Below are 13,028 nucleotides of genomic sequence, written 5' to 3'. Positions count from 1 at the left end.
ACACACACTAGTTTAAACTGTCACACTTTATTTGTTGTACACAAGACTAATGGCTCATTGCCAGGTCAATTGGAGACATAATACATGCATTAATAACTTCTAACATCTGAATTCATTAATAACCTGCTAATCCTCGCTGAGATTGTGTCTACCACCATGGCACCTCCTCCACATTGTTCTTTTCATCCAGCTCACTGAGACACATGTGTAACCTTTTCCTCTCATTCTGCTGACTCTGACCCTTCTCATCTCTTCCTGCTTCCCCTCAGTTGATCCTATGGGGGATGATTACCCAGGAAGTGGAATCAAATGTGTGTACATGTGTGGTAGTCCTGAATTGTCTTACCGCTTTTTGCCCTATTAATGAGAGCTAACATTGCTTATGCCCTGTTCCTGTATATAAATACCTGCTTCCAGCTTTGCATGTAAATGCTAAAAAAAAGCAAATGCTTGAGTATAGAAGGACAATCAGAAATGCAAGAATTAGCATGCCACTAGGTAAGCATGCTTTGCGCTTGTTTCGTTTTCCACAATCAAGAAAGCAAGGCAGCTATTTACAGACTCCTCTGTATCACATGTTGCTTTTGGAATATCCCTTTTAGAATCATTACATCAAGAATAGCTCGGCTGTCTACCCAAACCCTAACACAGCCACAACATTTCCTTACCGTGCCAATCTCTCTCTCTCTCTCTCTCTCTCTCTCTCTCTCTCTCTCTCTCTCTCTCTCTCTCTCTCTCTCTCTCTCTCTCTCTCTCTCTCTCTCTCTCTCTCTCTCTCTCTCTCTCTCTCTCTCTCTCTCTCTCTCTCTCTCTCTCTCAGTCAGCCTCTCTCTCTCTCTCTCAAAGGCTTCTCTCTCTCAAAGGCTTCTCTTCTTGACAGTGGTCTTTTTGCTTTTTATTCTGATTTCTTTTACTAACCCCTCGGCTGCAGCTGACAGTGCTCAAAGCTTTAAAGTGCCACTTCTCAGTTCTCAGACTGAGGCTCAGAGCTACAGAAGGAAAGGTGCATGATTTTACATTTCTAAGTAGCCACGCTAACGATGTTTATAGAGAATTGATTAACGTGGTAGGATAGTTTGTATTCATTAGTTAGTTTGCGTGTGTGTCCCTCTTGCCCTCCTGCCCTAAAATCTTAAAGTAGTTATCCTGGAAAGTGTTCGCCAATATGACCTCATGTGCAGAGTGAGAGCTTATACGTAGCTGCTGTTTCACCACTTGTTGCTCTGTACTAAGACCCCAAAAGCCCATGTTGTTGGCTTTAACTAAACACATTTGATCTCCAACATGTCAGCACCTATCAATCTGATGCGTACCTTTTATTGGGCTTTTTTTAAAGTCTTGATATTCTAAGAAAGCAGGTTGTAACCTCAGAGGTCTTTGAGGCCATCGTATTGTTAGAGGCCGCCTGACCTTTTAAGGCTGCTGGGGCTCAGATTAGATGGATGTGTGAGTGCACAAAGTTTGTGCGTGTGTGGTGAATTCAATTACTCAGCTGCTGGCTGAACTTTGGCAGTATGTGTCAGTGACCCCTGTCTGTCCTCCCTCTGGGCCTTCTTGCACTTTCCATCTCCCTCCTATCCTGAATACACTGATAGCAGTTTTCACACAGTGTGCTGTTTTTTTTTTATGTTAAAAGTTCAGAGAAAAAAATGACCTCACTTTGTGCCTCAGAATTGAATCTACTGCTAATTCATAAAACAGCCTGTGAATCAAACTTCAGATTGTACTGTGTTAGAATTTTCAAAGAAAACTTTTGCAAACCACCTGGAGTGAAAACTGCTGCTCTCTGTAGTTGACCATAAAATTGGTTGTTTGTCTTAACCCTTTAATGTACAACGTGTGTCTTACATTGGTCTTCCCTCCCTTTGTCCTTTCTCTTTCCCCATTTCTCTCTCTTTTCTCTCCTTCTATTTGGTATTTGTTTCCTCCATTTTATGTGTCCCCCCCCCCCCCCCCCTCCTTATCCCTCCCGGGACCTTTCCCACCTGTCCCTGTGTTGTGCTCTTTTTCTTCTCTCCTTCTCTCTCCTCTGCTGTTGGCTCAGACCTCAAAGACATTCAGAACAATAAGAATAGATACTTGATAGCCTCAGAGAATCAACGCCCTGGCCATTTCTCCACAGCACCTATTGGTTCCCTGACAGCTTCCCCATCCTCGGGCTCACTGTGCAACCAGGGTGGCCTTCAGTCGGTCACCAGCATCCAGGAGCGCATCATGTCTACCCCTGGAGGAGAAGAGGCGATCGAAAGACTCAAGGTAACGTGGTCTGTGTTGACTGCAAAAACCCAAAATACAACCGTGCCTTCTGTAAATAGAGAAACATTCCCTCAGATACCTGAACTTCAACCACAGTTACATATCATCATCATAATAATATTACCTCAGTCGATGAGGGCTGTAGGATTAAGACAATATATACTGTATTGTAGTTGATGTAAAGGTGTGATCCTCACAAAATATCTAAAGTAAATAAAGATACATAGTGTAGATAATCATTATGTTAGTGATCCGTCTATGTAATGTCATGATAGCGGCTGTTTAATTTTAGCCCACACACTTTCATTTCATACATTTCTCTCTCATCAGCTCACATGTGGCCTCCGAGTTTGATATCTCTCATACTCGCTCTGTTGAAAACGTAGCACATGGGATTGCAACTTCTAACCATGAGGAGCAGCAGTTTCCATGGCAACGGTGGTGCCCAGTCTTTCCGTCATCTAATGACATCTAGCACTGACGTAGATACGGAGGGAATCGGACCAAAATAGATCCTGTCGTTTTGGCTTTGTGACTGTTATTAGTCAGACACGTAATAATCAAAATCTTTAATCCTTCACGTCTGAGAGCTATTTTAAAAATGCAGGAGAAAAAAAAAGTTCCTGTGCAGTCCAATCTATCTGACATCTCTCCCTAAATACATCTATATAGGTTCAGTTAGTGCGTTGAGGCTTTTGTTTTGAAGAGTCTTATTCCCCTCTGAATTAAAATGTCAGTTTTCCTTCCTTCTCCTTTGGCTTCTCTTTTTGTTATTCAGGAATCAGAAAAGATCATCGCAGAGCTCAATGAAACCTGGGAAGAGAAACTGCGAAAAACGGAGGCAATTCGCATGGAAAGGTTAGTACTGTGGGACAAGTGTGGGTCTCCATCATCTGTGTCCTGTGAGCGATGGCGACAGAACTACAGGGGGTTGTTCATCTTTTTGGCTCCTCTGAACTGTCTGCCTCATGTCTCATTTCTGCCCACAACACACACACACACACACACACACACACACACACACACACACACACACACACACACACACACACACACACACACACACACACACACACACACACAGTTCCCTTCTCTCCAGTCTGTCGTCACACTCGGCTGCACAAACAGCCCTCTCACGCCATTTATCCACTCATCTGTGGCTGCAGACGTCAACCATGTTACTGTCCGTCCATTGAGCCTTGTCATACCAAATCACCTGCTGTAATCTGGACCACATCCCTCTTTTAATCAACACAAAGGCTCTTAATAAATGTGCAAAGTTATTTTTTTTTACTCTTTGCAAGAAAAGCTATGCCTGCATGTATGTCCTCAACATAGTTCAGTTACATGTAATGTTTTCCTTTTCTTTAGGGAGGCCTTGCTTGCAGAGATGGGCGTGGCAATCCGTGAAGATGGAGGCACGTTGGGAGTCTTCTCTCCCAAAAAGGTAGAACAGACATGAGCACAGACTTTGAGATTGGTGGGGGACTGTGTCCACTTTCCCATGCGTCGTGATGCACACTCTTCCACCATCCCTTCCTTACTTCTTTTCCCCTGGTTGTCAGATTTTTTTTCCCCATGGGCACCTTTCCTGTATCGCTTCTTTTTTTTGTTTTTTTGTTTTTTTGTTCTTGTCACATATTCACTCTGTCTGTCCTTCCATTCTTTGGTTATTTCCTTCCTTCACATACTCAGCTTAGCCACGAAAGCCTATTTGACGAGCAGCTTGATTGTTCTCCCACCAAGGTTTGTTTAATTATAGTATCTCCTTTCCTTCAGTATATGTAGCCCCATATTAGTATAGCCTTATCTTCCAACAGAGTTCATCATCAAAGATCCCCTCCTCAGACCATTTGAACAACAGATGTTTGCCTGAATTTTTTTTTGTTCAAACCTTTCCTTTAATGAAAACATGTGCTATCTTAAGGCATATTAATTTACAGGCAGGCATACATTTCCCTCATTGTTTTTGCTTTTGTAGCAACTTCCAGTAGAAAATTCATATTTAGTAGCGAAATAGAAACCGTTAAGTCTGATAGTAAGTGCTTGTTGGAGGAGTTATTATTGTGGTAGAGAAAGAAAGGTTTGATATCTTTTCATCTGGGTGCCAGCTTTCACATGACCAGTGCTAGTTTCAGAAACTTGCACTCTTTGAAAGTAATCCTTTCATGCATCGGCTCTCCCCCCTCTGCTGCAAGTTGATGTCTTTGAGTTGTATTCCCTTTTGTTCAGATCTTTTTTGTCTTCCATTCATTTTTTTCCCCCTCTCTTTTCACTCAATGCCTCTCCCTGGGTTATGGCTTGGTTGAGAAGCCTTGTGATCTTTATACAGACTTTAATGGGGTGTTTTCCCCAAAAAAGGTTGGTTGTTTGGCTGAGTAGCTGCTAGCTTTGTTTTTAGTAGTAGTGCTGTTATGTGTCAGGCTATAGAGATGTCAGCACTGTGTCAGTTTAGTCATTTTCATGTGGTTTTCTATACTGAATAACAGGGGGAATTGCCGGGTAACTCAAAAGACACGATATGTGGCTCCCAATAACAATGATATCAGGATATTAGTATATTATATATACTAATATTCTATAATATACTAATATATATTATACAATAAAACACTACATTATATGATTAATTGAGCAATACCGCTACCCAAAAATGGTAAAGCGCAATATTTATTAATTAATTACTTAAGTAATTTAATGAAATTGAGTTTCATTTTCATCCAGCATCTTTTTTTATTATAATAACAATTTCATTTTCACTTTTTGTCAAAGTGCTATACACAGCTTAAAAACACAACAGACACAACACATCATTAAAAACATCAGCCATAAACATTACCCTCGTTCATGTCTTAAGCTCCAGTGAGTCTTACATTGGTGATGGAGGGAGTCGAATTGCTATGGATATCTTTTCAGGGCAGTTATATATTTTTGATGTATACATTTAGACATTTGGCACCAGCGATGGGATAATTGTATCACAGCTTTAAGGACAACGATTTATTTCTGTATCATAATTTTGTATCAGCCTACTAAGTAATACAAATCATTGTCATTGTGTACGTGCTGAAGAAAGTGAAGTGGTATGGATGTTTTTATTTCGTCAGTTCAGTGTTTTCTTTTCGTGTTTCATCTGTAGACTCCACACCTGGTTAACCTGAACGAGGATCCTCTCATGTCAGAGTGTCTGCTCTACTACATCAAAGACGGCATTACAAGGTAACATTTCAGCCTGAATGATGACACTGAAGTGCTGCAGAGGATGTGAAAAAACTTTCCCAAAAAATGTACTCTATATTCAAACTGGTCCTCTTTTGATCTCAAGAACGAGGTCAGAGTCCGGGTACAATGGCTTAAATCCTTCCACTGATCACTTTCTTGAGTTAATTCTTCTCCTCTATTTGTTGTTTTGGGCCCTCCTCAGACCCTTCCTGGTGTGTATTTAGTTACATTACAGAAACAATCTGTCAGAATCTCAGACATCAGTAACTTTAGGAGGGCTTCCTTCTAATGGAATCTGGTACAAGTTCTAAAGCAGAATTTTTGATGAAATGACCACCAGTAGAAATGAGGGTTCACTCTCAATGACCTGTGTGATTGTTTCAGGGTGGGTCAGGCTGATGCTGAGAGACGACAGGACATTGTTTTAAGTGGTGCTCATATCAGGGAAGAGCACTGCTTCTTTCGCAGCGAGAGGAATGCCAATGGAGATGGTGAGGCACAGTATAATGAGTTTGTTTTATTGATAGGGTTCTTTTCTTTAAAACGCATACAAATACATCCCTTAAATCCCTCTAATAGCAACCTAATGCACAGAATGATGAACTTTTCCGAATGAGCCACTGATGTTTGGTTGATGTGTGTGTTAAAGTTATTGTCATGCTGGTGCCCTGCGAGGGATCTGAGACTTACGTCAACGGCAAGCGTGTTGACGACTCAATTCAGCTTCGTTCAGGTAAACGTCTCACTTTGGTAAACAAAGCTGTAAATGTGAGATTTGTTTCTCTGTGGGTCGGTGACCTCACTCATTTCATTGCAACTATAGATAATTAAATGTCATGAGTCATTCTTGGTCTTCATAACTGTTAATTTTTAAACAACTTCATAAAACCTCTTTTTAGGCTCTAGTGAAATGAAAGACATGAATGATGTGCTGTTTTCATGCTCTCTATCTTATTTCCGCCCGACCTTCTTTCAGGTAACCGTATCATTATGGGGAAGAACCATGTGTTCCGATTCAACCACCCGGAGCAGGCTAGAGCTGAAAGGGAGAAGACACCATCTGCTGAGACCCCTGTGGAGCCGGTGGATTGGACCTTTGCTCAGCGAGAGCTTCTGGAGAAGCAGGGTATCGACATGAAGCAGGAGATGGAGAAGCGGTATGCAGTCCCTCCTGTTAGCAGTATTTAAACGCACATTTCGAATAGCGACACTTGTGTTGGGTGTCACAACGCGTACATACATTGCATGGTGAATTTGTGATGTATTTCCCAGTAAAATTTAACCATTTTTATTTAGGCTAACTGAGATGGAAATCCTGTACAAGAAGGAGAAGGAAGAGGCAGACCAACTTTTAGAGCAACAGCGTCTGGTGAGTTGGAATTTAATCAAACCCACTGTGTGAATCTTATGAATTCAGTCTTTTCTTTCTGTAAATGTCTAAATGTTCAAAGTTGTAGAAAATTATATATTGACTTCAGAGTGGATAAAAGAGATAAAGCATACTTGGTCGGTTTTTTGCCACTTACATTTAACGAAAGGTAGCTGTTATGTGACTCAGACAGCTTGTGATCCAAAGTGAAAGCATGTTTGTTTTTATGACAAGTTCAATTTGAAAGCTAGCTTTGTGATCCGTTGAAATCTGAATAGCACTAATTCTCACTCTATGCTTTAACCCTTTTGAAAGATGTGTGTGTGTTTGGGTGTTAATCACACTTTTTACTCCAGGCGCATGTCTGTTCTTCTTGCATGGAAGTTTTCCTTGGCTTGAGATGGATGAGCTTTTTACTCGCCTTCCTCTTGAGTTTTTAACTGATTTTTTCTGTAGCAATTTGATGGAGTGAGAATTAGATTTTAAAGCTTTCCCCTTTCCAAATCCCTGTTTTCTCTTTCCTTGGTTCTTTTACAGTGGACCTGAATCTTGCAAAACAGCAATTTACAGCTTAGGATCATTTAAAGTTCAGCATTAAAATCCGATTAAATCTTTAAACGTAATGAATATTCGTCAACATTTGAACACCTGTTTTTATAATGCGATGCTGCTTTTGCTTGGTTCATGTTATTAGCATGTTCTCTTAACTCATTCAGTACTGGCTGTGGAATAAGTTGCAGTGTTTGCTGTTGAGCTGGTCAACTTTGAAGTGGCTGTTGATTTAGATTTTCTACTCTAGTTTTCTTGCTGTGTTTTGTCCTGAGTTTCGTCTGTTCAATGCAGTTGCTCATCCAATGCATTGTGATAACAAACGTTTCTGCTGTAGTTTTTTTGAGGGATTGTTACAATGTGGTTTCTCATTGACTTCTTTGGCTACCTCTCCTTGCTAGCCTTACCGGCTATCTGTGTAGCACACTGAGGGCTCGGCTCAACAACAGAGTTATCACTGCTTACATCTGAATCATTAAATAAGAGACCTCGTCCGTACTCTGGTGGTTTATGTGCAGAGCTACAGGCTTAGGGTTGACTCCCAGCAACACATGTCCAATTCTACCAACAATCAACAAATCATACACAAAAACTGAATAAGCTGTACAATATGGTTGTGATCTGTAATGTACTTTGTCTTCAAAGAATGAGAAACTGCATTTTTTTCCAACTAACATCTTTCTTGTAGTGGACTAACACTTACCCTCACTTCTGCCTCTCCTCTCTACTGGCTTTCTGATCAACTGCAAGAGCACACTGTTTTCTAACTCACTGCTAATACTAAAGCTTCAAACTTCTGGACTAAAGAGGGAAAGCTCCAAAATCCATCTACCGGCATGCCATTGTAGCCCGTTTTGGACCCAGCTTTCAAATCACAAAATTATCAATTAAGAAAAGGATTGTCTCAAACCAATGCAGAAGTGCTCCAATCAGCAACAATCCTCCTATTGGTATTTCTTTTCTAATCATGTTAGACATGCTTCACTTCTAATATCAATATGCAACATAGGGAACCGTATTATTAAAGTCGCTGTTTTTATAAATGTAACTGTAGGATATCAATATCACCATTTTATTCGAGGAAATATAATAATGACAAACTGACAAGAAAGTCAATAGAAGCCACTGTTTGTTGGATGGATTTCTTTTTTGGAACATAATTCTGCGAATTTGCATAATTCTGGAAACTGCATGATGCCATACATCTTGTACAGTAATGATGTATGCAAAAATCCAAACCTTTTATGAGTATAATAGTCATTACAAAAAAAAACGTATATAATTCTGAATAAAAATATTCTGTATAAGCTTAATTGATCTTTGTCTACTATTATGGCTGAAGTTCCCATGTTGCATATTCATACTTTTATTCATTCCTTTTTTTAAAGACATCCTTTAATTTTCTCTTTGATTTCCCATTTTAATTTCTCCTTTTTTGGGAACCATTTGGTTTGTTTCCTGTGTTGTTTTCTCAAGGATGGAGACTCTGATAGTGGGGATGACTCTGATAAGAGGTCTTGTGAAGAGAGTTGGAGGCTGATCACTTCCTTGAGGGAAAAGCTGCCCCCCAGCAAGCTACAAACCATTGTGAAAAAATGTGGATTACCCAGCAGTGGGAAAAGAAGAGAGCCAGTTAAAATGTACCAGATCCCTCAGCGGCGACGCATCACCAAGGACTCCAAGTGGGTGACCATCTCTGACCTGAAGATCCAGGCAGTCAAAGAAATCTGTTATGAAGTCGCCCTCAATGACTTTCGACACACAAGGCAGGAAATCGAGGCACTAGCCATTGTGAAGATGAAGGAGCTTTGTGCTAGCTACAGCAAAAAAGATCCCAACGAGCGGGACTCGTGGAGGGCGGTGGCTCGGGATGTCTGGGACACTGTCGGTGTTGGTGATGAGCGCATTGAGGACCTCATTACCAATGGGTCTCGAGCAGGAGGGGTTGTCATGGATGAACTAAAGGTGCACATTGACAAACTCGAGGACATCTTGCATGAAGTCAAGAAACAAAATAATGTGAAGGATGAGGAGATCCGTGCTCTCAGGAACAAGATGGTCAAAATGGAAAAGGTTCTTCCACTCATCACCCCAGATGGCCAAGAACAGCCTCCTAGCAGTAGTGCTTCTGTAAGTGCTGCAATAACTCCAAGCCCTCGAGAAGCAAAACCCCCACTTCCTGAAAAGCCTGATGCAGAAGAGGCAGATTTGCAAACAGCCCAAAGTGAGGGGGATGACACAAACCTAAAGCGAGGAGCCCAAATGCGCTGGATGCGCCAAGAGCAGATACGCCTCAAGAGCCTTCAGCAGCAAGAGATCTCCAAGCAGCTCCGCCGGCAATCTGGACCACATCGCTTTATACCTCCAGAGGACCGCAAGCTACGTTTTCCCTTCAAAAGTAACCCCAAGCACCGTAACTCCTGGAGCCCCGGTACGCACATCATAATTACAGATGAGCAGGTCATTGAGCTGAAGGTTCCTAAAGAAGCTGTAGAAGAAGAAGAGGGAGAAAGCCAGGCTGAGGAAGGAGTACAGTCCAGAGAACAGATGGCTGCTTCAGTTATTCAAGTCACGCCCCCAATGCCAAGCCCATTGGTCCAGCACAGGAGCAAAGACTTGGAGCAAGGTTTAAGCCATGGTCACAGGTATAACTATCGGAACAACCAACATCAGCAGCCCCATGAAAGAGTCCGTAGCAATTCTTTTAATCACCGCCAGCGGCCGTCTGGTTCTATGGATTCACTGCAGCAGGCTGAAAACAACAGGAGGCATAGTCAGGCTTTCTACCAGCCCCGCCATCATCAGAACCAGCAGCCACATCCCCAGCAATACCACCAACAGCCCTGCCACTATAATAGTATGATTTATACAGATGGCAGAGTCAACGGCTACCAGCAGTACCATCACAATGACCACCCAAATCATCCAATCAACTTTCAGGCACCTCCACGAATGCGCAGACAATTGTCTGCTCCTAATCTTAAAGCCAGTAGAGAGACGGCAGTCTGATTGAGACTTGTGGAATTAGGAACTAATTTCGTAATCTTTGAGTGGGCAAACATTACAGATCACAACAACTCAGAATCATGAGTTTCAAATGGTTAAAACTTAATGTGACTTTTGCACTTGTTCAGCACGTTATTGGTTGACCCAAAAGTATTGTTTGTATTATAAAAAGACATTTTATTCTCACTGTCATCAAAATACTGTATATGCCCATTTACCCGTTTATTTGCTGCATTGTGTTCGTTGTCATCACTAGCATTGAGAGAGCTGTCATAAGGAATTCAAGCCAACAGACTGTTCTTAAGAAGGGACATGCCATGCCGACTCTGATCATTTTACAGCCTGTGCAACAATTCACCAATCATGCTTTGATTTGCCAAAATGATCTTTTATGGTTTACATCACTGCCGTTTTAGTATTGATCTAACGTGAATGTTTTTAGCCACTAAAGTATGAACACACTGCATTTTCCCAGTTCCATGGAGAAATGTTTTGTTGTTGTCATAGTCAAGATTTGGAATGAAAAAAATATATATTAGCATTAGCAAAAATCATTAGCATGGAAAATCAGTTATGTCTGCAATATTGCATTTTTGTTTTCTATGAAGTGTCTTCTATTTTAAAATTTGGATTTTTGTGGGCTTTGATGCCTTTATTGATAAGACAGTGGACAGACAGATATGGGCAGGTTGGGAATAATATACTGGAACGACCCACAGCAGGAGGGCCCACTTGAAGGGCTATAGCCTCTGTACGTTTTGCCTGTGACACTTGGCTATATATACCCCAATGGAACATTTTCTGTTTTGAGGATTGGCCTCGATCTGGAATCAAGAGACCACTGTGCAGGTCATTTAAAAATTGAACTAACTTGATGTGCACTTGACAATTGTTGACTGCCTTTTAAATAGACTGTAAGAGTGGGCAAAGAAAGGGTTTTTCCAAAGGTGCCGTTTATGCTCTAACTTTCTTAATCCTGCTGTGCATTTACAATTTTCCTTTCTTTTTTAAAATTCAATGCTCATACAACTAGCCTCGGCTTAAAACATAATAACTGCCTTAACCAAACTAACTTTTGAGTAATCAAATACTGATTTTCTTTAGCAAGTTTGTGTTCTTCTTTTCTCTTTTATTTCAAATATAAATCTGCCACCCACTTGTATTTCTATATATTTCACTTCTTAATAGATGTTTAGGTTAGCTAGTTTTGACACAGATTGAAAAGTTGAGCAATAAATTACCTCATATTTTAAGTGTTTTTATACTTCTCCAAGACACTACCAACAATATTGGTCCTTTTTACTTGGTCCTTTGGTGATTTTATTATGTAAAGTTCTCTCTACATCCACGAGTTGACTCAACTCCCTCTGTAAGAATCACAATGCTGAAAGGCTCCCAAGCTGACCTATCTTTCAGATAAGTTACTCTATAGAAAGTTTCTCTGTAACCAGTCCAGGATGTTCAAAGTATTCTTCTCTTCGTGTTTGAACCATGATCTGGGATCCTTCTCAGTATTATAAATTACATTTTGTTTGTGGTTCACTGAGTTAGCACAGAGTTCACTGTGTTTCCACTGGATGTCCTAGAGGGGTTGTCATGGTTCCCAAAGACGTGGCTTAAAAATGTTGGAGGTAGCACAAAGACTTTAAGTGTTTACATAATGTTATTTGGGAGAACTCTCCATTCAAATTAGATTATGGGGGAATGCTTCAACATAGCTGAAACAAACACATAATCATAGTCAATGGATATATCTATCATGATGATAGTCGAAGAAATCAGTCGTCAACGTCAGGTTTTCAGGCTCTGTGCTAAAGCAGATCCTTGTTTGAAAAAGGAGCAAGTCTGCCCTGTGATTTTCTTGCTCAGCTGCTTTCAATACCAGAAGGCCTTTAAATCATATAAGAGATACAGTGACACTCATCAAGAGCACAGGAAAGGCCTGTTAGGACTATCAAAATTTTATACTTTGGGGACTTGTGAAATTATTTTTGTGGTTTACAGTGTTTTCACCACAATATATTCTGCCTTACTATGCTGTAACAAAAACCAAATTATAAAATGCCTTATGCAATTCTAGTCCCCCTGCCTTATGTTTATGACTATCTTTGCATGCATTAGCTTACATGTCTTTATCTATTATTATAGATGCTGAATTAACACATTTTAATATAACCTATGCACTGGTGCTGGTGGCAACCAGATAAGTTTGGAAGAACCACAACATCAAACAGACATTTCATACTGTGTCGTTCATTTATACAGTATCATTGTTAGGTGCACATTCAGTCTGTTTTTGATTGTTGTATGGCTGCTTTCTGAAACGTTATTTTCTTGTGCCTCATTGTGGCCAAGTACCAAGTTGTGTTGCTCCTTAATCACTCATTATGTGCAGATGCACAATACATGTGTGGAAAGAATTTAATCAAAGTTTTTTTGTTTTTGTTTTTGTTTTTTTCAAATAGGATATACTGAATGCCTCTGTTGCTGGAATTTTTTTTTTTTTTTTTTTCAAAGTATGACTGAAATAAAGTGACATGTTCCAAGTGCATTTTTTGTTGCATATGGCTGGTATTAGGATTTTACTGCCTGTAAACTAGTTAAGTCGGGTGAAATCATATCTTTA

At 40.5% G+C, this 13,028-nt stretch overlaps 1 protein-coding gene across 13 annotated transcripts in view; it reads left to right on the top strand.

Moving 5' to 3' along the window:
• The window catches only part of kif1b (kinesin family member 1B), a 53,719-nt gene that overhangs the window by 23,422 nt on the left and 17,269 nt on the right, over positions 1-13,028 (top strand). For 6 of the 13 annotated variants that reach the window (XM_079359608.1, XM_079359610.1, XM_079359606.1 and 3 more), the window contains 9 exons: positions 270-311; positions 2,045-2,256; positions 3,035-3,114; positions 3,628-3,703; positions 5,396-5,475; positions 5,863-5,969; positions 6,128-6,211; positions 6,455-6,635; positions 6,775-6,847. In XM_079359608.1, coding sequence (XP_079215734.1) covers positions 270-311; positions 2,045-2,256; positions 3,035-3,114; positions 3,628-3,703; positions 5,396-5,475; positions 5,863-5,969; positions 6,128-6,211; positions 6,455-6,635; positions 6,775-6,847 — 935 coding nt within the window. Of the gene's footprint in view, positions 1-269; positions 312-2,044; positions 2,257-3,034; positions 3,115-3,627; positions 3,704-5,395; positions 5,476-5,862; positions 5,970-6,127; positions 6,212-6,454; positions 6,636-6,774; positions 6,848-8,872; positions 12,954-13,028 lie in introns of those variants that run through there. The other 7 variants (XM_079359604.1, XM_079359615.1, XM_079359614.1 and 4 more) reach the window with 4 other exon arrangements.

The sequence above is a fragment of the Symphodus melops genome (genome assembly GCF_947650265.1).
Source record: "Symphodus melops genome assembly, chromosome: 13".
NCBI classification, from domain to species: Eukaryota; Metazoa; Chordata; class Actinopteri; order Labriformes; family Labridae; genus Symphodus; species Symphodus melops.
Note: the sequence above shows the minus strand (reverse complement) of the source record. Positions and strands in the feature narration are given on the sequence as shown.